At 40.7% G+C, this 25992-nt stretch overlaps 1 protein-coding gene across 2 annotated transcripts in view; it reads left to right on the forward strand.

The window, feature by feature from the left end:
* Positions 1–17040: 17040 nt before the first annotated feature.
* LOC134636509 (nuclear factor of activated T-cells, cytoplasmic 1) overlaps positions 17041–25992 on the forward strand; it is a 60444-nt gene continuing 51492 nt past the window's right edge. The window contains exons 1-3 of one of the 2 annotated variants that reach the window (XM_063486519.1): positions 17041–17416; positions 21211–22312; positions 24204–24363. In XM_063486519.1, the coding sequence (XP_063342589.1) occupies positions 17296–17416; positions 21211–22312; positions 24204–24363 (1383 nt within the window). In that variant the 5' untranslated portion in view covers positions 17041–17295. Of the gene's footprint in view, positions 17417–19308; positions 19398–21210; positions 22313–24203; positions 24364–25992 lie in introns of those variants that run through there. The other variant, XM_063486520.1, reaches the window with a different exon arrangement.

Consider the following 25992-nt stretch of genomic DNA (forward strand, 5'->3'; position numbering starts at 1 on the left):
TATATTTACAGGCCAGCACTAATGACACCCTGTGGGCTCATATATTCATATCTCCTCAAAGCATGAAGGGAAAAAAATAATACAATTCTTTGCTCTCTGTTATGTTCGTAGCATTAATAAACCACCCAAATCAGAGCGAACCTGACATTTAGTCATTTCCTTAAGATAAGTAAATAAATAAATGAATAAGGTTGATGTTTGTGTTTTTCTTGTTTTAAATTAAGTATTACACCCCAAACCCGACAACCTATCATCATGCAAAATAATTAATTTGAAAATGTTATTTAGACATAATTTACATATAAATGTGTTTTCTATTAAAATAAAGAAATAATACAAATACACCACGGTGATAAATGATACCCTCAAGACTACAATTTACAATTAAAATGTTAAACGTGCTGATTATATTCAAGAATAATTTCTTCTTGACCTTTCTTCAGTCAGAGTGTTCAGGCCTTAGCTGAAATTTCACAGTCCTACTCGCACTGTGATTGTTTACTTTTCATCATGTAACTTCATGTAACTATACATTTCAAGAATCGTGGGTGCTTGTTAGCTGCATTCATCCCACTGCATTTTTCTACATTTAGCAAATTTGCTATATGATCATCTTAGGATGATCTGGTTATGCTGCAACTGCAAGAATATTTATAGTAGGGCTTTTCCTTCATACAGTATAGAACGCAGAATTGATTGTAGTTTACACAAGTGCACAAAAAATCAAATGCAGCAAAATAAACTTTGTTGTTGTTCTGAGTCAGTGGGGTCACAATTCACAATATGTGACCAAATTCTCATTTTTATTCTGCATACCTTTGTATTTTTTTTACAAAGCCACTAAAAAAAATACAAAAGACTTAATTGCGCATTTTAAAGCTAAGACACTTACATAGACCACAGTAATCGAAAGTCTGTAAATGCAGTGTTTTATTTGAATCCATCAGCATCTCACTGGTACCTACGAGGAAGATGTGTCATGCCATTTCCACATGATGGCAGCAAAGCAGCAGTCATGTGTGAATTTGCATTCGCATACATTCTGTGTGTCCCTGTGTGCGTGCGTGTGTGCTCTGATGTGCTCGTACATGTGTATGCCATCACATGTTTGACGGGGCTGATCTGACCCATGCTAATGAATGCTGCCGACGTGGCTGACACAGTCTGACACCAGGACAAGAAAAAGACCCTCTTCTCTTCAACGCCTCCGTTTCTGGGCCTTTAAATAGCCCCACACAGCCTGCTGCATGTTTATTAGTCATGTATCAGACCAGTAGCTGATGGACATGGATGCTCATTATCAGTTAGTGTTGCTTCACAAGAGACCAATCTGGTGCCCTGTGAGGGTCGTCATTCAGAAGCAAACAGACCTGACAGCGGCATGAGTTGAACTTGAATAGACACACAATATTTAACTGATGAAAAGGCAGCTTTCACTGAAAGCAAGCGCTAATGATTCGATTAGATTAGTTCAGTCTGCATTCAGCATGATAGGTGCTAACAATAGCAATGCAACACAATTCTATGAGAGCTGTGATAGTTGTAAAGAGCCTGTCCTTTCTGTTACCTTTCTAGGTATTTTCTCAGTTGGTTAGCTCACCTTACATCTGCATAAGTACCACACATCCTTTTTTTTCTCTATAGTGAGTTATGTGATATTTTGGCAGTTGTGTAATGTGACATACACAAGCCTGAAAGGCAGACCTGCTCCTCCTCTCCCTTTCCATGCATGACATCACTATGTCTGCTTTTAATTAAAACACATAAATGGCAGTGCAGGAAATATGAGCAAAATATTTGAATTTCAATCACTATCACGTTTCCCTTATTTCACACACGTTGCGTCTGTGGAATGTGCCATACTGCTGCATATCCAATGGGACCGGTCCCTGAGAACAACACCTGGGAGCAGAGCAGAAAGAAGAGGACTGGAGAGTTTTTGCAGCCAAGAAATTCAGTTCACTCTGTCTGAGGAGGCAGGTGCTTTTTATATAAGAGGATTCCATGTGTAGTAATAGTGACATTTTAGCTTGATTCACCCCGAGAGCTTCTGCAGCCATAATAAACAGATTTGAAATGAGAAGCGCTTAACCTAGGAGGAATGTTTTCTTTGGTTAGGAAATGCTAACTTTAATGCTAATTCAGATTAAATTCACTTGGTATTACTGACAGATAATAAGGAACACTTTCTCCACTAGATGGCGCAAGACCATCTAGTGGAGTGCAAGATGCACTCCCATGACTAACAAAGTCATTTGGTTCTGGTTTATGGTAAACCTTTAAAAACAGCACATAGACACAAAGACTCACAATGCTCAAATACTTCTTCTTGTCATATTTTCTAATATTCCTGCAGGTACTTAAAGGAATAGGAAATGGGACTGTGTTCTGTGATGTTATTTTTATAATATTTTTTCAGTAGTTTTTTGTGAGTGTGTGTGTGTGTGTGTGTGTGTGTGTGTGTGTGTGTGTGTGTGTGTGTGTGTGTGTGTGTGTGTGTGTGTGTTTTTAAACAAATACATTTACGTGTGTTATAAAATAATGGTCTAATATATCAGTAACCCAGCAGATGGCAGCAACAACACACAAACCAGTGTCACTATAACCACAGTTCAATTTATTTCAATTCCATTCAGTTCAATAATAAAAAAAACTAATCAATAACAACAACAACAATAATATTAATAGACAGTGTTTTGCACACAAGTAAGTTGGCACTGCTTCTTGTCGTTCTTTTTCTTCTTTGTGTAATATAGACTAATCTCACATTTTGTAAGATTTATACAAGGTCAGGTTCCATCAGTGGAACAATTCACCATCACCTGTCTCAAACTGCCGAGAAGAACTTCTTGTGTACTGTATAAATGCCTTTGTTCATATAACTGTCTTTAAGCACAAATGTATATTTACTGCACAAGTCACCAAGTGATTTCCAGAAGATATGTTTGTTAGGCTCATGTATTTTGAGATTTTGAGCTGTAATGACATAAACTAACTGTCTATAGACTTCCCATCCCCATTTGCTTCCGCTTATCCTCTTCAGGGTCGCGGGAGCCTATCCCAGCTGTCATAGGGCGAGAGGCAGGGTACACCCTGGACAGGTCGCCAGTCTGTCTCAGGGCTAACATATAGAGACAGACAACCATTCGCACTCACGGGCAAGATTTAGATTGACCAATTAACCTATCCCCACTAACTGCATGTCTTTGGACTGTGGGAGTACCCACGCAAACAGAGAGAACATGCAAACTCCACACAGAAAGACCCCTGATGGTGCAATTGAACTCATGACCTTCTTGCTGTGCAGCAACAGTGCTAACCACCATTCCACCGTGCTGCCTGTCTATAGACTTCAGATTCTAAAATATATTAAATGTGTTCTACCTGTTGTTTCTGTTATCACTGAACAGTCTGTGCTTAGCGTCTTTATGTTGTTATTTATTGAGCTTTAAAACTTTGAGATATAAATCGGAATATTAAAATCGTGTAAATCTACTGTACACTGGTAACAACCATACACAATCTATGTGTATAACTAACAGCCGGTCTTCAGAATTTGAATATTTTTAACTTCTCTGTGCTTTGGGCAGTTATTATTTTTCTCATACCCCCTATGTTCAGTCAACTGACGTGTGAAGTGTAAGTCAGTTGTGACCAATGCTGGGGTGAATTCAACCAGTCTACAGCTGGTTTAACTTGCTGTACTATAACTGTTATCTAAACAGAAAATCTGAAAGATTCGCATGAATAAAAAATTACGTGGTTTGGTTTGACAAGATTTTCCCTGCTGATTGGAAATGTGAGCGACTTCAGAAGTTCAGCAGACATCAAAATCCACAACTGTTTGATTTAATCAGTTACTTTTTCCGTAATTGTGTGTGTGCTATTTTTAAAGATTCCGATCAGAATTTGTGCCATTGGAAAAGAAGAAAATTAATACCTATAGGATTCATTTTGAAAATGCTGAGCCTTGAGTTTTGTCTTTTAATCAAACTGAGAGAGAGCTTCCCAAAACTGGTACAATGCATGTCTCTCATTAGTAATCACACTGAAACCTTCAAGCAAAACCTACAAAAGGAATGAAAGACAAGCCTTTCGATAAGAAGGTATGGTAACTCATTTCTATGAATAAGTGGTAAATTGTGGTATAGTTCTAACAGGCTTGTATCAGCCATGTTTAATTTGCCTACAATGATCATCCGAAGTGAAACTACCTGTTCTATATGGAACTTCAGCAGCTGCATCATGTAATGTGTACTCGCATTATGAAGAGCTTTTCTAGCCTTACTGACCAGTCAAAGCGATTTATGTAACCATATGGTAGGTATAGCAACCTCTATACTTCACAAGTTTGCCTGTCTGCCACTGTAGCAGCCAGTCTGCGCTCTGTACCTAATGTGAAGTTAGGACACAGATCTGGTTCTTGGGACGATATGTAAATACTTTCAGGACTCATTTTCCACCGTAAGGATCTTGGAGTTCTTTAAAGCCCACAAGTGAACCCACACACACGCAGACATAATACTAATGTGTTCCGATGTGAGACCAGTCTAGAGCCCGACCGATTGAAAAAGTGGGAAACCTCATTTGTCTGGAGGTCTCCTCACTTGTGGCCTGGCAAAGGCTTCTGGGAAGTGCGGGAATCCGAGGAACTGAGTCACTCTAGACGGTGGGTCAAGGTGGTTTCAGACTGTTGGAAGAGAATTATGTCAGAGGGGGCCAAAACGGAATGTGTATTCTCAGACGGGCTACCAGGGATTCCCTCTGACAAGACCTGGGCTTTATTTTCTCTTGGAGCAGGAGGAGAGGGAGGGGGTGGTGGTGATGATGTGTGAAATTATATTGTCCAGATGTGTTTACACATGCAGCCATTACTGCAAAAGAAGAAAGACCCATTATATTTGGCAACAAACTTTCCTTGACGTGTGTGCACAGGTGTGAGTGCGTGTACATGTGTGGCTTACATCAGTTCATATGTTGGTAGCATTTGCTTGTGTTTATGTCCATTTCTCAGCATGATTGTGGATTTTTCCTTTGCAGATCTCCTTTTACTGGAGGATGATTATGGATCCAGACGGTTTCTCAGAAGTCATACCAGTTGTGACACATGGGAGCTGCTGAGTAACACTGCCTCTTGTTGCCAGTACTGACACCATGCGGGATTTCACAATCTCAATACTTTTACTGGTGGGAATGTGTCATAATAACAAAAAACCATTATGCATCTATACCGTAACGCATTTCAGCATATGATCTGGTGAAAATTATACTACATGCAAGGCTTTTATCCACATGTGCAGAAAAAAATATGCTTTCTCTAACTGAACCTCATGAACTCACTAATACTTTGGATAATTTAAAAAGCCTTAAGCTTTATAATTGGTGATCTCTAAGTAAACACAAATGACAGGTGTAGCCATGCCCTCTTAGAAAACACTTTAGTATGCATTGAGTTACCTTAATAAGATCACAAAATTTCTGGATGTCAGTGTCAATAAAGAAACGCCCAACACAAGGAAGGTGACCATGGAATCCTGCTCTGTGTGTTGACAGTCAGTCCAGTCAAGGCTAGTCCTGGATTCACCTTTACTTGCACAGTGCAGGAGTAACCTCTTGAAAATGCATGGAAATGTGCATTCATTCACTTAAGTTTTCTTTAATGGTTTTGTAAAGTTATGTATTTGGACAATGATCTGACTGGAGTATAGGCTTTTAGCTGTAATTCAAGGGGTTTTGCAAAAATATTGCATTATCTGTTCAGGATAGTCTGATTTTCAGATGCTCAAAAGTATATGGAGAATTAACTGACAAGAGGTTTCATGGCCAGCAGAGGTATTTACCTTTGTAATTCCATGACAAATTAAGCAGATAAAAGGTCTGGTGCTGAACTTGCATTTGGTAGCTGTTCATCAAAACTCTCAATATGAGGTCCAAAAAGATGTCCAAAAGAGGGAGGCCATCATTAGATGGAAAAACCATAAACCTCTGACAAAGACAAGAAAAACCTTTGGTGACTAAATCCCCAATCTGGTAGGTTCTCATAAAGAATGAATGCACTGGCACTGCACTCAGCAACACCAAAATCACCACCAAAGATGACAGATGTCTTTCCTTGGTAAAACAAAACTAAACTAAACTAAAACTGATCAGCTAGTGCTTCAAACGCAAGATCAATAACGAGCCAATGCATACTGCAAAGGCAACCCAAGAATTTCTCAAAGCAAAGGATTGGAATATTTTTCAATTGCCACCTGATAGCAGCCCAAGACAGGAGCTTTTATTGAATGCAAAACTGAATGTAGAGAGACGGACAAACAAGCAGCAACTGTAGTTGGCTGCATAAAGGCCTAGCAGCACATCCCATGAGAAAAGGCATAGCATTTAGTGCTGTCCACGGGTCCTAGACTTCAGGAAATTATTGACTGCAAAGGATTTTTATCCAAACATTAAAAACAATCCTTATATTTAAAATTACTTTAGTTTATCCAATCAACTTTGAGTCTCTGAAATTGGGGCAGTATGTTTAAAATGGCTGTGATTCCTAAGCAGCTAATGCAATGCTTTAGTTAAAACCCTTGAATTTAAGATGAAAGCATATTAGACTACTACCACACAACCACATCCATTTTTTTGATTTTTCAGACACTGGTCAGTGTTTACTTGTTGGAAAAGGATTGGAGTTCATGAATCATCCTATTTCGAGTAACTTGGAAACATAAAAGAAAAAGAGTCTGACATTGTTCTAACTGAAAATGCTGATTTGTACTGTGGGTAAAGCAAATATGACTGTAACCTTGGCACCCACAACTAAAAACCAAAAAATTAATCCCAGATCCTTCGGTAATTTGTAAAGTGAAACTATTACTTACTGAAATTGTGCTTTTATAGTAACCCATGCAAGTTATCAGCAGGAACAGCAGCCAGTTTTCCTACTTGACTATGTTTCCTGGAGAGGGATCCCTCATTACACGATTATACTATTTGGTTTCAGGAAAAAAAAAAAGGCCCAAACTGCAGCATCAGGGTATTCCTTCTGATTGGGATCACTGTCTGAGGTCAGGAATACCACTGCAGGATTCAAGTGAAAAACAAACTACCAGATCAAGTTTCCTGAAACCTGGGAGACACTTGAGGCTGCAGGTTGGAAAGGGAATGACTTCAGAACGACCCACAACACGTTTTCTCCCTGAGTTAGGCACTTTTTTTTTAGGTCTGGTTTAATCAAAGTACTTTTAATGGTGAAAAAAAGATCGACTGACAGGGAAGAAAAAGTCTTTCCCCCCCCCTTTGCAGTTGATGTGTCTGTGAATATGTTCGTGGTTATTCAGCCACCCATGAGTCATTCTGACCTGATGAGTTTTTCATCCGGATGCACACATTCTTGTGTCATGCACATTGTACACGTACTTTTAAATGTGTCTGTGGTTGCTGTTAAACCTTGTAAGGAGAGTTAAAAGCAGAACACAGACCTGATTTCTAAACCTGACATCTACCAGCGCCATCATGTGGGGCTTGTGAAGGTCAAGCTTTGCTGAACTCCTCCAGCACTTAAACATCACACTATGTAGCCTATTCCTCATGTGACACATGAGGCCCACTCATATCACAGCCAGATGGGGGTGAATCAAAGAGATGGCTGACTAATAGTAAAGTGTGAATCACACTGCATTGTTAACAGAACTTAGCTGAGACTCTGTGTACAATTATTAATGGTTGAAAGAGGTTTCTGTGAAATTTCTAATGTGAATTTTGTTTATCAACAAGCGGCATTTTACATCAGTTTATCAACAAGTTACAGTGTAATAAAATTTTGTCAAAGGAAAAATAAGCAACAATGAGAGAGGGGACTTTGTAAAAAGCCAAAACTTGAATTCAAGTTAAAGACAATTCAAATAAATGGTAAATGGCTTGTATAGCGCTTTTCTACTCTACTTGAGAAATCAGCATGCTTTGATTCATTCAAACAAACACTTTTGTTCTACATCCAAGTGTTTCCTATCTAACTTTCACATTCCAATGAGTGCATCAGGAGCAACTCAGAGTTCAGTATCTTGCCCAAGTATACTTTGGCACACAGATTGGAGACATCGAACCACCAACCTTCTGACTAATAAATGACCTGCTCTACCGCCTGATCCACATAAACAACTGCATAAAAATACATTGATGGAGGATGAAAAGCTATGTGTGCTCGGTCAAGATGAACTTTTTACATTCAAAAATAAAGATACAAAATAAAATAAAGCCTATACTGCATCCAATATACAAAGATGTTTTAGCATGTAAACTGAATAGCCTGAAATAGCCTTTATGATACAATGCTTATGGCCACAGCAGGTACATGCTGAGCAAAGATTACTGAAGGCAAAAGGATTATTACTAAAACAGTCAGTTATAATGGTTATGGTAATTTTTCTTACAGTATCATAAAGAAGCTAACTAGGTCTTGTGGATTGTTTTGGAGGCATGAAAATTTTTCAGAGATGATGTCTGGGCTTTGTGTTTTGTGCAGGACAGGCTGCATATGGTGGGCTTATCAGATTTGCAGGTGTTTGCAGGTTGCAGGTGACAACAGGTGTTTGTGGTGGCTGTAAATAAAGCTGATGAGAGTAGTAAGAGTGACCCAAAATGGCAGTGTAGCAGGTCGCAAAACAATGAGCTGAAACAGGTTAAGGAACTGAGGGGCTCTACAGACTTAGGTTATAAGTTCACATTGGTTTCATTACAAGATTGACACCTTTTCGAGTCACTTTCAAGGTAATTTCACCCATTTTTTAATGCAGAAACACTAACTTAAGCAGTTTTAAAGCAGTGAGACACAGGTGTAGAGGAAATCAGGGTATGTAGGAATACATCAACCATACTCCGAAATGAATAATGTTATTCAGATTCTCTCAGCATCTATCTTCAACATCTATATGCTGACCTTGTAACCTTCTAACCTCTCAAGTCACACCAGTAAAAAGAAAAAAACTCCTCTCAAACTGGACAGCTGCTGTGGTCTCTAAGCAACTAACAAAAACAGCAGGAAACAGAAGAGGGGATCCCATCAAAAAGGAAGGGCACTGACTAGAGACAGGAAAAGGAGAGAAAGAAATATAGGAAGAAGACAAGGTTGGTATTTCAGTTCACCCCCTCACTGTAAATGTCCAGCAGGAGTTATTTTTCTTGACTCTCAGAGTTAGAATGACAGTCGTCCGATCTTGGAACAAGGTTGTGACTTGCTGCAGCACTGTAAGCCAGGATCTAGTTATTTTTAATCTTTTTATGACATGTCAATACCAACGCCAAGGACAGGTCACAGAATCACAGAAACAGCAGTGGAGGTGATCCGTGTCACGCTTTCTCTGGGTCTGTGCACGAAAGCCTCTTTCATTCATACCTCTGAATATGCATTAAAGGTCAACTGTATTGTTCTCCTGATAATTAGCATGTACGCTGTTAGACTCAATGAATGATATGAATCTCATTTTAGTTACTTGGAAAAAGTAACTAAAATGAAAAGCTGCGTTTATGTGTGTATGTGTGTGTGTGTGTGTGTGTGTGGGTATGTGTGTGTGTGTGTGTGTGTGTGTGTTAGGGGAGGAGTAAACTGGCTTGACATTGGTCTGTTGATGCCAAAGTCTGAGAGTTTCTTAGGATTTCATGTCAATCACGTTATTAATACCAGTGATTTTTTGGAAGATCACAAAAAACCTGCCATCTGATAAGAAACAAGAGACTGTGTAAAGACTCATTAATCCCAAATGAGACTTGACCAGGCCTGGAGAATTTACAGTGAGTGAGCGTCCTGCCCCTTGCATGCCCTAACTAGAGATCACCATCACACACGCCAAACAAAGTAGCCTACAGCCATTGGTGAGTCTCATACTGACTATGTCCTGCAGTGTATGTGAGAAAGGGCAACCTCTGACAGCAGTCTGACCTCTCCCAACACTGTCCCAAGTTCCTAGGCGGAAATGATTAGAGAAACAAATAATGACCACGTTCACCTAGGTGTTGTGTTGGAAATAATAGCAGTGAAATGCACAAGAGAAAGATACTGTATAGACCAGGGATGTCAAGGTCATTTTACATAGTGGGCCACATACAGACAAGGTTGATGTTAAGTGATCTTAAATGGGCCGAACCAGTGAAACAATATGACACATTTGTGAAATGATCGTACAGACTGCTCTGTAATTATAAAATATAAATCTTTTGTTAATTTACTATAAAGTTTATTATGAACAGACTAATTATAACAATTGTTTTTTTTTACTGTCAGTTGATTAATATTTGGAAAAGCAGTAGCTTTCCTATCCTTTAGTTCAGCGGTCCCCAACCCCCGGGCCTTGGACCGGTGCCGGTCTCAGGTGTGAAATGTATGGTTTTCAGGGTTTTTATCGGTTTTCAGCGTTATTTTGTTATCGTTTTTATCGTTTTTATCGTTTTTATCGTTTTTATCGTTAACTCGGTTTTCCTGGGTCTTTTCACGTGTGTTATGAATAAATCTTCTTTTTTTCGGTACCGGTACTAGTTTTATTTTGTTGTATTTATCCGCGACACCTTAAAGGCCGGTCCGTGAAAATATTGTCGGGCATAAACCGGTCCGTGGCGCAAAAAAGGTTGGGGACCGCTGCTTTAGTTGTTTATCTGTTAGTTAATTACTTTAATGCAATATGAAAGGCAATGAAGCTGGGCAGGCTTCATTAACAGGAAAAGCTGTAAAACGTATGAAAATACAGTTAAAAATTAAAAATCTATGCACTCCTTCACATTTACTATAGCTGTCCAGTGGTTTAAACTAGCATTAAACCTGGAAACAAAGGAAGCCAGTTGATCAACATAAAAGTTAAAAGTACAACAAAAACAATTTGTGTTCTTATAAATGCTGATGTGTCACACTAATTCTTTGCTTGACAAAGTGACCTCCAATAATGTTATTTAAACAGAGGCATAGTTAGACAGAGCCAAAATAAATCCTCTACAGTCTGGCTCACCTGGCTTCATGCACTTCATAATTAATGGAAAGATGGGGGCGATGTCTTGTCGTGCATTTTTCCAAAAAACCTTTTCGGATGAGTTGCGTGGTATGATCTAATTTCTGTCCTATCAGTGTTCCAGAATTGTCATCCCAAATTTTGTTGGGACGGTAACAAAGCATCTCTGGCAGTGGGAACAATGACTGATCCTGACTTACAAATGCAGCATCATGCAGTCTCAGGTTTAATGAATTATCCATCAAATAGTGGCAATCAGCATATGAAAAGGAGCGGAAAAAAGAAAGGAGTGCAATGATTTTTTTTTTTATCACTTACATTTATTCAATACTACCCACATTTACAGAGTACTCATTTTTCTTTGTTGATTCCAAACGTGCATGCAATTAGAATGATCAATGTGTCACATAAAAAAATCTTCTCCTGTCATTTTCAAGTTAAATAGAATAACAATGGAAACAGTGACTGCCTGTGACAAATCATCTCTCAGCATTTAGTCGACAGGATGATTCAAGACGCACCGAGATCAAACTCAGATTTGTGAGTGACCCTTTCGTACAACCAGAACCCTGGCTGTGCTGGACTGTATAAATGTGTTTTAATGTAGAGCAGCCAAGTTGGAGAGCCCTGCAGTAAAAATGGCCTTGGCATATACGCTTGCGTTTAAATCACGGTAATGGTCCTCGATGTGACAGTCATAGGCTAGAAAAATGAAACCATCCGCCCTCATAATCCCATAACCATTACTGGGATTGCAACAAAACTGAATGGATACACATTTTGGTTGAGGATAGAAAAAGTAAAATAAAAAAAAGGCAGCGCTTGCATCATACTGTTTTGTTTGAAACTGACAATATGGCTCTCGTCAGATGTCTTGCCTGTGTTATTATCTGTGTAGGAAAATTGTCTCATAGGCCGTGCGCCTTTGACCTATAGAAACTGTTATTGGCCACAGGTTTTGAATTAGCCACACATGTGGGTAAGATACAGTACCCGTGGCGGGGCTCTTATCACAACTTTCACCGTCAGCAAAAGCAGTCGCAGAGAAAACAGCACTGACGGAGCGCAGTAATAGATCATTAGCTAGCAAAACACAGTTCACATATTTCAGCCCCATAGAGCCACATTCAATCTAGACAATAACAAAGAAGAAGAACATTATCATAGTTTAAAAATCCCCCCCTCCCCATTGGAGTTTCTGTTGTCTTTTCTTAAAAGCAATATAGTCTCATAAATTGACTTGCAAGACGTGCAGCACTAAGTAGGTAGCAATAATTTTAAGTGGTGTATTAATCCCACTTATGATAGCACAGCAAGAATGGTACCAGAGACATGTGGCTAGAAAGATCTTTGTCCAGAATAGCGAGTAAACAACAGTGATAAAGTGCCGGCCTCACACTGCTTCTTCCTGATTTTCTACAAACACTCAAACTTAGTCAATGGCCTTGTGACAATGACAGCCTTGCTTCTTTGGCTTACAAGCCAGACATTTATGCTACTTCCTGTTCATAAGGGGAATCTCTGGGGGGAAAAAAAGCAGCTAAACATACAGCGGTGTCCAGACATGCCTAAGATAGCTCCACGCAGTTCTCCTTTATGAGTGCACAAGTATGCATTTCCATGGGTGTATGTACTATCAAAGGAAAAGGAGAAGTGGGGAAGTGCGTACGATTTGTGTATGTGTGCTCATAACAAAGTATGGAACTGACCGCAGCCATTCACAACTTGGGCTTCATTAACCACAGACTTCTTCATTTAACAGCATACTCATTCATGTTAGACCAAGAAAGAAAAAAATCAAGAGATGACTGGTAACCACGTCTGCGAATGTGGTAACTGCCACTCATGCTGCAGTTTATTACGGCTGAGTAATAAACTTGTATCAACACAGCGCACACAAATGAGCATTTACGGCTATTAAAAGCAGCCCAATTCAAGTTATGGCTCATAGAAAAACGTAGAAAATACTTAATAATAGTGTAGGGAACTCAAAACGCTAGTGTGCACATTTCTCCGGATATGTCAAACATGAATTATACGTTGTAAAAGGAGAGGATTAACTGTGCAGCTACGAGGGAAGTGCTTGGGTTTGTAGCCTTGAGTTTTGTGTATTACAAAGATTCACCCAGAAAAGCAACACTTTTCTGAGTTTACGCATCTTATTAGTGTCTACGTCCATATTAACATCTGCTTCAGGCTCCCCCTTTTTCCCCCAGTGGTAGCATCCCTGATGTCTAGACAAACAAATATGACAAGGCTAAGCCCAGCGCTTGGAAAGCCTCGGATGAGTTTATTTATACCTGTTAACTTTTGGTCTGTCTTTTAAGTGTAAATCTTTTATGGCAAGTTCTAAGAAAAAAAATGCATTCTCAACATGCCAAGATGTAGCCTGACTTCTGGGCCAAACCACTAGTAGTAAACATTATAGCAGCTGGCATTACATAGAGAACTCGGCTACAAAAGCCACTCATGTCATTTATTATATCAGCAGCAGCACCGACAAATAGGCCCCGGCTCTTTACAGTTCTGTGCCACACCGAAGCTTAAGCAAAGACAAGAAACCAGGAGGAAACAGGAGTGGAATTTGTACCCTGCACTGAACGCTCCTGATCTTGATACCTTTGATTTATTTCTTTTTTTAATGGAGGAAAAAGCAAAACAAAATACACTGGCAACAAGTCAGTTTGTGCAAATGTAAAAAGCAGCATCTGTGTGTTTACAAGGACACAAGAAATTGTCATTTTCTATGAAATACACGAGCGAGGCGCAGGCCACTCATAAATCTGAGCGCAAGATGTGCTTTTTCTCTAATGCTCTCTGCAGACCTGTTGCGGCTGCTCAGTGCGTGCAGTGTCGCAGGGCCAGATGTAGGAACACTATAATATACAATCGTACTTTTCCAAAGAAAATGCAAAGTGAAGGCAACTTCTTCAAATGTTTTCTAGATTGAGTACTCCTTTTTTGACATGGTAGCATTAATAGACAAAGTTTAAACACTCTGCAAACTTATTTAGCCCAGTGACAAATATGGATTTGAGCTTCTGTTGAAAAAAAGCAGAACTACAGGGTTTATTTTGGCAAGTGTACAGAGAACGAATATAGATCTTTATTATATAAAGATCTGACCTCATTCATGCTTAAACTCTAGTGGGTACTTAAATCTGGGCATCGGTTACACTGCTGAGAGAGACACAGTCAAACTCATGAAATAGTATTTACCAAAAAGTGAAAGTTACTTATAATTAGGTATAGTTACTATAAATGCATACATGATGAGATTCATGAGATTTTTAACATGATTTATAGACTGCCTAATAACCCAAGGGCTATATTGTCTGTCACTATTGATGTTCTGACTAACTCTGACTATTGTTGACAGACTGCAGTTAATGACACTTCACTCAGTATCACGGAATCCATCAAGATAAGCCTGTTGACTGCCACTGAACTGTGCCCCACCACAGTCGCTTTAAAGCTGTTCAACAACTTGTGTAGCTCCATGCCGCTGACAGTGCCAATCAGTTATGCAGCTACTTTTTTTTTTTGTTCCTACCGCTGGTTTGTATCATAATTCGTCTCCCGAACTATGTGATTCTTCTTTTTCATCTTTGAGCTCACACATGCTCATCAGCCAAGCCGCAGCTGACGCCAGAGAGCTACTGCAGGCAAAGAAAACACAGCATACTATTACTTTCCCCTCGTGCAGACTGCTTACACATGCCCCCCCCCCCCCCCCCCCCCCCACGTCCACACACCATGCCTGCCTGCCCCCAAAAGACAGTCTGCTTCTGATTATCTGTGATCATCCTCAAGCTTGCCAGCTACATTTCAGATTCAGAGTCTCTTAAAAAAAAAAACTGGACCTAATTCAAAAGGAGCTAGAGAGACTCTTGTAGAGTGCATCCTCATGCCAAGACCAATGCCCTGTCTGTTTTATAGAAATTGATCTGGAGTCTCACTAAAATTTTATGGGTTCTTCCTTTGCCACGTGCCACCTCTTCATCAGGTTTCATGGAATTCTGCTCGGTTGCTTTTGCACAATGTTGCTGACGGACAAGAAGACAAACCAACATCGAGTCAAACATGCAACAAACACTGTGGAAAACATACTTTTCCTGCTCCATCAGTGTCAGTAAAGAAACCTTAGAGGAGAGTTCATCCAAGGCATTGCTAAGCGTGCCCATGGCACCAACACACAGTGATATCACTATCCTATATGCACTCCTTGTCTTTACAATTGATTAGATGCTTACATTGAAATGTCTAAGGCTTAAGCTTTAAAGTTATACATAATTAAGTTTGTGACTGCTTTGAGAAACAGGTGGTTGTATCTGCCAGCTTTCTCTAAGGCATCATCATCTTTCATCTTAGATGATTAGAGACCCTGAACTGGACACCTGGGTTGTGCTTACAAAGTCATTTGAAGGAGTTTTGGAACAAATACACGTGTAGTGTCCAGAGTGAAATTCTGCTGGCTATTATTTCATTTAAATGCAACCCCTGTTTACTCGAGATTAAGAAGACATGGAAGTCAGAGATAACTGACCTAAAGTCTGTGACAGAATTCAGCAACAACAATGACAGATGGTGATTTAAATACAAAACTTTCACTGCTTTTTAATGAGAGGTGATTTACCCAGTAAACTCTCTGTAAATTGCTTTGCTAAGTTCTGGTAGTTTTTATATAAAAAATGTCCCAACGTTTACCACATAGTTCTTCTCAGCATAGCATCTATGAAATATAGTACCTATAAAATGAGTAATAATTTCAGAAGAATGTAATTTAAAGTAGTATGGGAAATAGTATGGATCAATGGTGCACTATAATATTTATCTAGGTGGAAAATTACAATAAAAAAAATTTAAATATATGCATTTTTTAAACAATGACTACTAAGCAGTGACCAGGTTACTGAGAAATACGTAAATTTTCCTAGGGCACCTGCATCAAACCTGAACACTGCTATTACCACTTGGATTTAATTTGACACAGAAAGTAATTTTAAATATTTAGGTAACAAAAAGTTATTTATTTCTCCTTTGTTGTAAGAAGAAAAAAACTCTCACTGGTTTTTACATCATTGTTCCACTGTACTCTCACGTAAATACCTGTAGGAACTGGTAAGGATTTTTAAACAATGACAAAAAAATAACAAAATTACAACATACATTTAAGTAATATAAGCAATATGCAACAGATAAAACTTAGATTAAACAAGATTTTGGGAAACATTTTTGAAAATGATGTGATATTGTTTTTATTTTATTTTATTATTTTTTTTAAAGAAGAAAATGGATATTAAGTAAATGTTCTAATGATCAAAATAACTTGACTGCCAATGTAAATGGGATAGGCCATAATAATCATATCAATATATATACAATATGATCTGTTGTTGCTGTAGAGTACCCCCCATCAACTCCACTACCCAAACTTAGGTAACATCTCACAAGTAAAGCAAGTTTATCCATAGAAAAACATGGGACAAAGACTGTGTGTCGTCATAACAGATAACAGTGGAGAACTACCCAAGGTGGTTTGCTGATAAGAGTGGCTACAGTGGGATTTAAGTAAGAAGAAGAAGAAAACTTCTGAAATCCCTCGAAAACAATCTGAGCCTCCAGCAGCTGCAGGAAATGAATACTCTCTGCGATTGTTTTGTTGGCTAATTTTATCATAAAAATGTGAAGAACGGATCTCTTGTTGACACAAAGTTAACCTTGTGTGTGGGCTTTCATTCTCTTTGACTCTCTCTCTCTCTCTCTCTCTCACACACACACACACACACACACACACACACACACACACACACACACACACACACACACAGGCACACACACCACACCTCCCACCTCCTCCGCTGGGATCCCAGGATGAAAGACATCATCAGGCGGTCCAGGAGGTTGCAGAAGCCGGCAGCGTCAACCCTCAATGGGCGGCGCACTGACGGGAGGACGGAGGGTGTTTTCCAACTTTAAAAGCACCGGAGCCGGCCCCTCCGACAAACCGCTCTGCGTCACAGACCTGTGGACATTCTTTAAAACCTTCATTGGGTCGAAGAGAGCAAAACTCACCTCAACCAGCGTCCCTTTAGCAGCCGTACCTGCGCGGCTCTCCTAACCCCCTGTTCCCGTTTCCTTTGGTGCGCAGTCCATCGCCGTGTTGTTCAAAGTTGTACACTCGATTACCAACGAGTCTTTTTGCGAAATATGCTCCTGTTTAGTGGTTTGTCTAGAGAATCAGTGGTGTTTTGAATACTCTCGTTGCACATTACAGCCTCGCAGCCGGTGAAAGTTGCGCATCGCTTGTTGAATGCAGGATACCTTTTGCCTGAGCGTCACTTCCAAGTTCAGCTTTGGAACAGCAACCGGCAAGGAGCGGGGACTCCAGTTACTTACTTCTCTCGCCGCCGATATGAAGTCTGCAGAAGAAGGTAAAGAACCCTACATGACTGCGCATCACCAGCACTGTACCCTTATATACATGCATATATGTATACATATATATTACCTCGCTTTAGTTGTTTTTTTATTTAAAGATGCATTGACACCAGGTGCTGCAGTTAATGCAAACTAATGGAGAGCGCATCAGGGCAAACTCGGGGTTAATCCTGTGAGATAATATTACTGAGAGCTGTCACTGCATTATACCCTCAGATTTTAAGAACTTAAAATATATTTATAGACGTCTTAAATTATTGTCTAAGCGTTTGTTTTGGTAAATATGTTTAATTATAACAAGCTAAAAATATCAAATTCTAAAGAAACGTTTTGGCCTTTTTGATGGTGTCACGATTTACCTCCCTTTGTTCTATTTAAAAAACAACGCACAAAATAACACGCAAGTAATACACAAGAAGCAGATAAGCTCAGTTTACATGCACACCATTAGGTGTCTCCAGCTATCTTTGCAGGTGCTTCTCATCATGTGCAGTGAAATATGATGGGGGTTACACTGTTGCTGTCACCTGCAGTCTTTGTTAAGATCTTCATGTCAATTTCTCTACTTTACTTCCTTTTTAAAAAAAAAAAATATATTGAAAATTTTCTCCAAATGAGCCAAGTGAGATGTTAAAGTTCAGGGTCAGATAGCCCAGAAGCTGCTAAATATTATTTGCTTTCCCATGCAATCAAAAGCAAACTCTCTATTTATAGCTTTGTGATTCAGAGTGAGAGGGCAAAATCTGATCACAAGTCACTGATAGCCTGTCTTGCCTTAATTCATAGTGGTGATATCACTGGCTTTTGGCGGATTTCAGGAATTTAATTTTGTCTTTGAGGTTAGAGAGGGACGGGTGCAGGCGGTATTATTATTCAGTTCAGTCCCTCGATACTAAGCTTTATAATTTGTAACAGATGTGTGTGTATATACATGTGTTTGTGAGTAAGAGGGAGCACTGTGATCTGTGCATGCAGGGAAGCTGGGGTAGCTTGCTTGACAAGGAGACGTGCTTAACCACACACAGCTCCAGCAGTGTGGCGAGGGCTGCTTTAGTGTCACACATAAACTCAGACACGCAGACACTCAAACGCGAGCACACAGACACACACAAACACACACACACACACAGACCATGCTGGTGTTCTGCCATAGCCCATACTCAGCCATGTGCGATAAGTGGCCCCAGAGTTCTTAGTTCCAGAGGCTGCAGATGACTTTTGTGGGCGACCACCTATCTCTCTATGAGGTCCCGTCACTCTTAGCCCAGCCTAGACCACAATGCCTGCGGATAAACCCGTCCATTCTTTAGTCAGACTAGTTTGGTTGTAGGGAGAGAATGTGTTTTGATCATGATAGCATAATTGGAAAAAAATTGGGGAGTGCAAAGACAGCACGCTATAATTTGTGTTTTCAAATTAAATCTGCTTGCACTGCATTTTCAGCACATTGCAAACAACCGGGGAGGCACTGTCTCTTGTTAGTGACTCATTTTGATTTCTCTTTTACTCGCTTCACCCCAACAAAATCTGATCTGCTTTCCCAATTTTGTTATTCGGCAGTTGTGATGCGTGTCACCCGGAAAAGCCAAGTTTCAAGATCATGCAGCAAACAAGAGTGAAAGCCCCAGTGTGTTTGAGTGGGTGTTAGAAGAAGTGAAGTGTGCTGCAGCGCAGTGCACTGATCACACACATTCAAAAGGAAGGGAAAAAAAAAAACAGCCGCAACTGTAAGCAAAGTCAGTCAGGCCTGAACTGAGGAGGTGTGTCACAAGGGTTAGAGTGGGCAGGAGATTATCATCTGTTCAAACCAGAGAAAAAGAGCATCAGCGAAGACTGAGCTGAATGCACACTCGCCCTTACTTTGAAAGACTACGATGAGTGGTGCAGAAATGAGTTTTCAGCATGAAGAGCAAGAGTTTGATTTCAACTACATTTTTGAGTACAGCCAAGGTGTCCAGAAGGAAGGGGAGAAAGGTGCGTACTGATCTGCTATTATGACATTGTAATTCTGTGAAGTAGGCTCTAAAGGGGTTTGACATTTAGCCTCTTCTAACCCTGTATAAAAAGTAACTTTTCCAAGTCTGTAGGTTTAGTGAATAAATGTGTCTTGTAGTTTTCAAATGGAGGACTTCAATTTAGTTTGGGTTTTTGTCACAATACATGCGCATCTCCTGGAATATTAAACATGTCCTGCGCACGTAGTGTTACTACCTCTGAAAATAGACTCTCATAAGCTAATTTTACCTTGCCTACCCACATATTTTATGTTATGTGACAGATCTGTCATTTCATGTGATACGCAGTATTGTGGTTAACAAATATCATATGGTTCAGAGAGGGGAATGCCCTTTGCTGGGTTTCAGACTGAATGGTTTTATTTCTGTAGCTATTTTTACCCTCATTGACGTTATCAATAAAAGGCAGGCGTGAGGTTTACAACTGTTGACACAGCAGCCACCCGTGTCAAGGCTAACTGAAGAGGCATGCCTGCCTTCCAAGCTATCTGGGCTCTATATTGTTGCACTGGACGTGATTTCCTTGTGTACCTGCCTGCACTTGTCTTCTGTTTATGTGTGTACCGGTGATGTATCTGTGTGTAGCGCAAAAGCAAACTCTCCTTGACTTAATCACATGCTCAGAGCGATGCGAGAGTGCTGTCAGTTTTCCACAGGGGAGGGCCTAATTCACTCAGTGAGTGATGCAATCAATCAAATAAAGCATCCATCAGTGCTGCTGGAGGAATTCCTGTAGAGTACATATGACAGCAGGGTGTGCCAAATAAAGCCTTAGATGAACTGATCAAACAAACAGAGTGGCTGCTCGACTTGCGACTACACAGCAACCTCATACAGTAACCGCTTTGAGATGATTGCTAAGCTTCTCCAGATGTTTATAAAGAAGTGGGCTAGTCAGAATCTGAAAAACATACTGAGGAGATTTGTGTAGGGGTATTGTTCTTAAATGTGACCAGAGCAGTTCTAGAAATTACATTCCCTCACAGTTAGGCTGCATTTTCAATTATAGTTTTCTCCAAAATTACGTTTAGTCATAGTGTGTTTCACAAATACATTTTTTTCTTCAACATGTTTTCTCAGTTTATTTTTTACCAAGAAGTTTTGCATTTATCCCTGCGGTAATTCAGAAGACTGGTTAACATTGCAAAATATTACAAATTCAGTTCAATTCAATTTTATTTGTATAGTACCAAATCAAAACAACAGTCACCTCAAAGCTTTTAATATCATAAAGTAAAGACTCTACAATAATAAAGAGAAATGCCAACAATCAGACAAACTCCTTTGAGCAAGAACTTGGCGACAGTGGGAAGGAAAAACTCCCCCTTTAGAGGAAGAAACCTCTGGGAGAAACAAACATGGAAAGCCTGAAAACAGTGACAACAGCAGCAGGGACAGACGCAACTGAGAGGGAGCATAAATACATAAGAAATACATTGTATAGACTGAAATGGAGGAGCTGAGGCAGAGGTGGCTTTGCAAAGTGACTTCACAGGCAGCTGCAACTTTATGCAAGATGAGGTAGTTTAAATAACATGTTCTATTTGAGATTTCCCAATAAGATGGGAATTAACTTAGCTATCCTCTGATATGGACTGTTTGGCTTTGACACCACTGAGCTTCACTCCAAGGCCTGCCAGAACTAATGCTATGCTTGTTTTAAAAATGCTGTTTAGTTGTATGGGAATATCATTTTTTACATTCTGAACTTTGCTCTGGAAAGTAACACATATTTGTGGTTCTGTTTCTTAAATATACTTCTTATTTTTCAGATGCATACAGCTACACACCAAACGTCAGCCTGTCTCTTCCTCTGGGTATGGGCAGCCCCTGTCTGGCCACTCAGTACCATACCTTACAGTCCAGTCCAGTCATCTCAGTTTCCTCTTGCCACCAGACGGGATACAGCAGTGACAATCATGCAGCATCGGGTTATTATCTGCCACACAGTTTGAGACCCAATGTTGCTCCAGCCCTGGAAAGCCCCCGCATTGAGATCACTGCCTACAGCCAGTACCCTGAGGATGAGGTTGAAGAGAGCAGCAGTGAGGACCACATCATCAAACGGGGCGTCAATTCCATTGTCACACTGACGCTCCCCAATGCAGAGGGGTACCGTGATCCCAGCTGCCTCAGCCCTGCCAGCAGCATTTCCTCACGCAGCTGCAACTCTGAGGCGTCATCCTATGAGTCAGGGTTCTATAACTACGACAACTCCCCGCAGAACTCCCCCTGGCAGTCTCCCTGTGTTTCTCCCCGAGGATCATCCATGCTTCTGTCATGCCCACATGCCAGTGGCCCCACAGGCTCCCCTCACAATTCACCATCCACCTCCCCTCAAATTGGAGCCGTGGCTGAGGAAGGCTGGCCGGCACAACCTCGTGGCTCTAGACCAAACTCCCCTTCCTACAGTGGAGGCGGTGGAGGCGGTGGAGGCAGCGGTGGCAGCATGGGGAAGAGAAAGTATAGCTTCAACGGCACCTCCTACCATCAAACGCCCTGCTCACCCAACCAGTCAGCGACACCCTCTCCACATGGCTCCCCCAGGGTCAGCGTTACGGATGATAACTGGCTTGCCAACACCAACCAGTACACCAACTCTGCCATCGTGGCTGCAATCAACGCTCTAACCACAGATGGGGTGGTAGACATGGGGGAGGGAATCCCAGTCAAGACGCGGAAGACGATGCTGGATCACTCAGCCTCCATGAGTCTGAAGGTGGAACCTGGAGGCGAGGAGCTTGGTCCTGATGGAGAGCTCTGCCACGAGGACTACCCCTCCCGCCTGGCCCTCAAGAAGGAGAGCTACTGTGGGGGGTTCCTGGATGTGCCTCAGCACCCATACTCCTGGTCTAAACCCAAGCCTTACCTCAGGTAGGCTGAACCAGCATCTGCTGTCTCAAATAAATTTAGTAATTCTCTATCAAGTACAGTCTAAATGTTCAGAAATTGAAATAGCTAAGGTACACAAGGAAATTTGCCAAAAGAAAATTGTCTACGTGTCTCTGCTTAAGACAGATTTATGATCCTAACGCTTGGTCTGAGGGTCAGGATTTTCTACATATTACAATTCATCACATTTCATCAATTCCATTTCTCCATTGTTCTCTTTTCCCCAACATTTATGATGTTTTTTATTTACAAGATGGTTTTAGTTTTTAATCTTCAAAAGGCAGAGATTCCAATTTACATGCCCTTCACTTCCAAAGGAGTTCCCTTTGAAGATCAGAACTATTTCATAAATCGTATTTCACATCGAGGATTTGCCCAGCATGCATGTGCCGCCGTTGCCATCGCAACCCTCACACAAATATAACAACGAATACAGTCACACATGCACACACTCAGACAAATAGACTCTTGCACTGAACAATAGTATTGATTTTTGTCAATTGAGCAAAGCGGGTTTTTTTTTCTTTTTGTTCCCTTGTGGCATTCCCCCCCCCCCCCTAAAGCCAATAACACACTTTCCTGTCGGAAATCAAGTGTTTGATTAAGATACTGAGCAACAGGAAGCAATGGTGACAGGGCTGGCTGAAGGGGAAGCAGCCTGTGAGTTAATCAGCCGGCGCGCTCCACTGGTTTGTCGCGCCATCGGCCCATCTTTTCTCTGTGTAGCTAAAGTGATGTCATGCACTGAATAGGCAGATAAAGTCCTGCGGGGGGAAATCAGTTCATTTTGGGTCAACAAACAGCCCGCAAGTTCCACAAAGATGCCAGAGATTGGTTTCAGTCGAGCTACTCTTCAGGTCAGGGGTTTGCGTTTACCAGGCATCCGGCAAAGAGAAATATTGTCTTGCACATGTTTGTTTTGGTTTAGATATCTCCACGGTGTTCACATGGGAAGCTTTGACTCCCCATCAGGAGAACAATGATGTTGAGGGAGGCCAGCTGTAGCTTTGAGAAAGAGATATCATGCTCCAAGGCAGGGTGTGTGGCTGACCTTGTTCCATAACACCATTGTCTTCAACACCAGCTTTTAGTATTTTAGAATTTTACAGTTATCAATTTAAAATTGAATTTTATATATATATATATATGTATATGTATGTAAAAAAAAAAAAAAACTGCCTGACTGCCAGGCGGTGAGAGATTTGTTTTTGTGCCCCAGAACTGTCTTTCCTCCCACTGTCACTTTCTTAACTCGCTGCGTCTTTTTCCACCTGCCACACCATAATGCAAAACATGCTGCGCTCTAACCAGGGCACATTTGTCTCTCATTTATTTTTCACAAAAAGAAAAAAAAAACAAAGGGGGAAAGCGGGGGCCACTAATTATTACCCAGACCCAAGGAATTACACGCAGTCGGGGGATGACTTCAATTGATTAGATTAGAGACCATGATGAAATGGAGAGGGCTCAAGCCAGTTGGATTACAACAAAGTGTCCCAATTTCAGGCTAATTTAAAGCAAGTTTAGTTTAGATTCAGACTTCTTGACAGTGATAGAACCCTGGATCCTTGGAGAAAAAAAAATATGGTAGTTCATACTTTGGCAAATTAGATGAAAACCAAAATAGAGAAAACAGAACGTACATAAAAAGACAATCATTTGCCATATGTCTTCATTTATTTGTTCCAAGCAAAGTGGAAACGTACAACTCACTGTTCTTTCAGGAAAGAAAAAGCCAGACACTGGGGGTTTTAGCCCAGAAAGGCAAAATCTTTGGACCGTGTAAATGTGAATTCACTATCCTGTTGAAAGGTAGGAATGATACATAGTGTTATTCTCACCTAATAACAATCAATGTGTCATGTAATTACAGCCCATCGTTGCCAGCACTTGACTGGCAGCTTCCATCCTGCTCCGGCCCTTACAACCTACAGATAGAAGTGCAGCCAAAGTCCCACCACAGGGCTCATTATGAGACTGAGGGGAGCCGAGGAGCCGTGAAGGCCTTGTCTGGAGGACACCCTGTGGTACAGGTATGCTGCCAGCACTAATGTTCAAACAGCAAATGCTGCTGCTGTGCACATTTTTATTTACCCAGAGACAAAGTTAGCTTTGTAGTTTTAGACTGTGCAATAATTTGCTGTCATTACAGCATGAGAGGTAACAAGTGCATGCTGATTAACAGCAGTTTTCTACCCAACGCCAATCTGGTGACATGAACGTCTGGCTGTTGCTTATTTTATGACAGCATGTAGTCACAGAGAAAAGTCAACACAGCCCTGACATTTCTTTCATTAGTCACAACGTTGATGTTCTCTCGAAGAAATCAGATTTGGTTGGTTAGACTGTGTTTAAATACAAACTACTGTATGCGACCGCTGCTCAAACCATCCAGAAATGATTAGCTACAGTAATCTTTTAATGCTGTTTTTGGCTAATCAGATTCCAACTATTGGAATAATGAGTATGATTTGAGCACAGTGCCTCTATCTGTTAAGACTAAAATGGATCTATTATGATGACTTTCAGCTCTAGACACTACTAAAATGGATTTGCAAGATTCACAGGCACTGAACCCTGGTACGGCCCCCCAGTTTACTCAGAATATGAATCAAGCTGTTTTAGCTAACTTCCCTCTGCTTTTGAGCTCTCTTGCCTCCCATTCGTTGCCTGTCGTAAACAGAAGGCTTTGAACAGCAGATGGATGGAGCTTCTGCACTTACAGATCATTTTATATGTCATTACACAACCAAAAATTATAAAATGGCATTACAGATGAGGTCACTCTATTCTACACACAAACCACATGCACAGAGACAAAAAAAATGAAATTTGTCTCCCTAGTCAGCTAGCTTAAAAAAATGCAGGCCTTTCTTGTAACTTCTGACAGCAGCTGTGCAGCACTTGCAAATTGCAGGCTGTATATCTCAGCATTTTCTTGTATGCTGCGTTTTTAAATGTTCCCTAAAGCTGACAGTGAATCTGCTGCTGTAATAAGTCACTCTGACCAGCAGCAGTGCATGCTGACTGGAGGAGAACCATCGCCCCTTGCTATTGTATTTGGCAAACACTTAAGGAGCACACGTCAGTCTCACCAGCGGCACAGCACAGAGCTCCTTTCTCAGCTCCGCTGTCATCACGCTGTGCTGACATCTCAGTTTACACAAGGTGGGGATTTAGTCGTGTGTGCATGTCCTTAAGGTAAACTTGTCTTTGAAGCAGCTTATTTGCATTTAAACTATATCTATCCTACTAACTATATGAATATTTGCTGGCTCTGTCAGAGAAGGGATTGAATGGTTTTAGATGGCAGATAGCCTGCTTTCCATGCAGCTAGACTCTGCAAGCCTAAAAAAACACACAAAAAAAGTTCCTGGAACTATAAAGTTTAATTGGTGGTCCATCCTTAGCTTTAAATGTTGTTAGCGCCGCAGCTATTTTGTAAATAGATGTTGTCAGCACACCCTGGTCTGCACTATGTCAAACGCATTTGACAGCTGTTGGCCAATGTTGTGTTATAAAGACGCCTGTCAACCTGCAGGTTTTCTCTGTAAATACAGGTAATTATTCCCCTTCTTTACAAGCCTTTGAATATCAACATGCAGGTGAATCAACACTTTACCCCTCACAGTTCACTGTGCTACAGTAAGAGGCCCAGCAGA

Source organism: Pelmatolapia mariae, linkage group LG10_11 (assembly GCF_036321145.2).
Source record: "Pelmatolapia mariae isolate MD_Pm_ZW linkage group LG10_11, Pm_UMD_F_2, whole genome shotgun sequence".
NCBI classification, from domain to species: domain Eukaryota; kingdom Metazoa; phylum Chordata; class Actinopteri; order Cichliformes; family Cichlidae; genus Pelmatolapia; species Pelmatolapia mariae.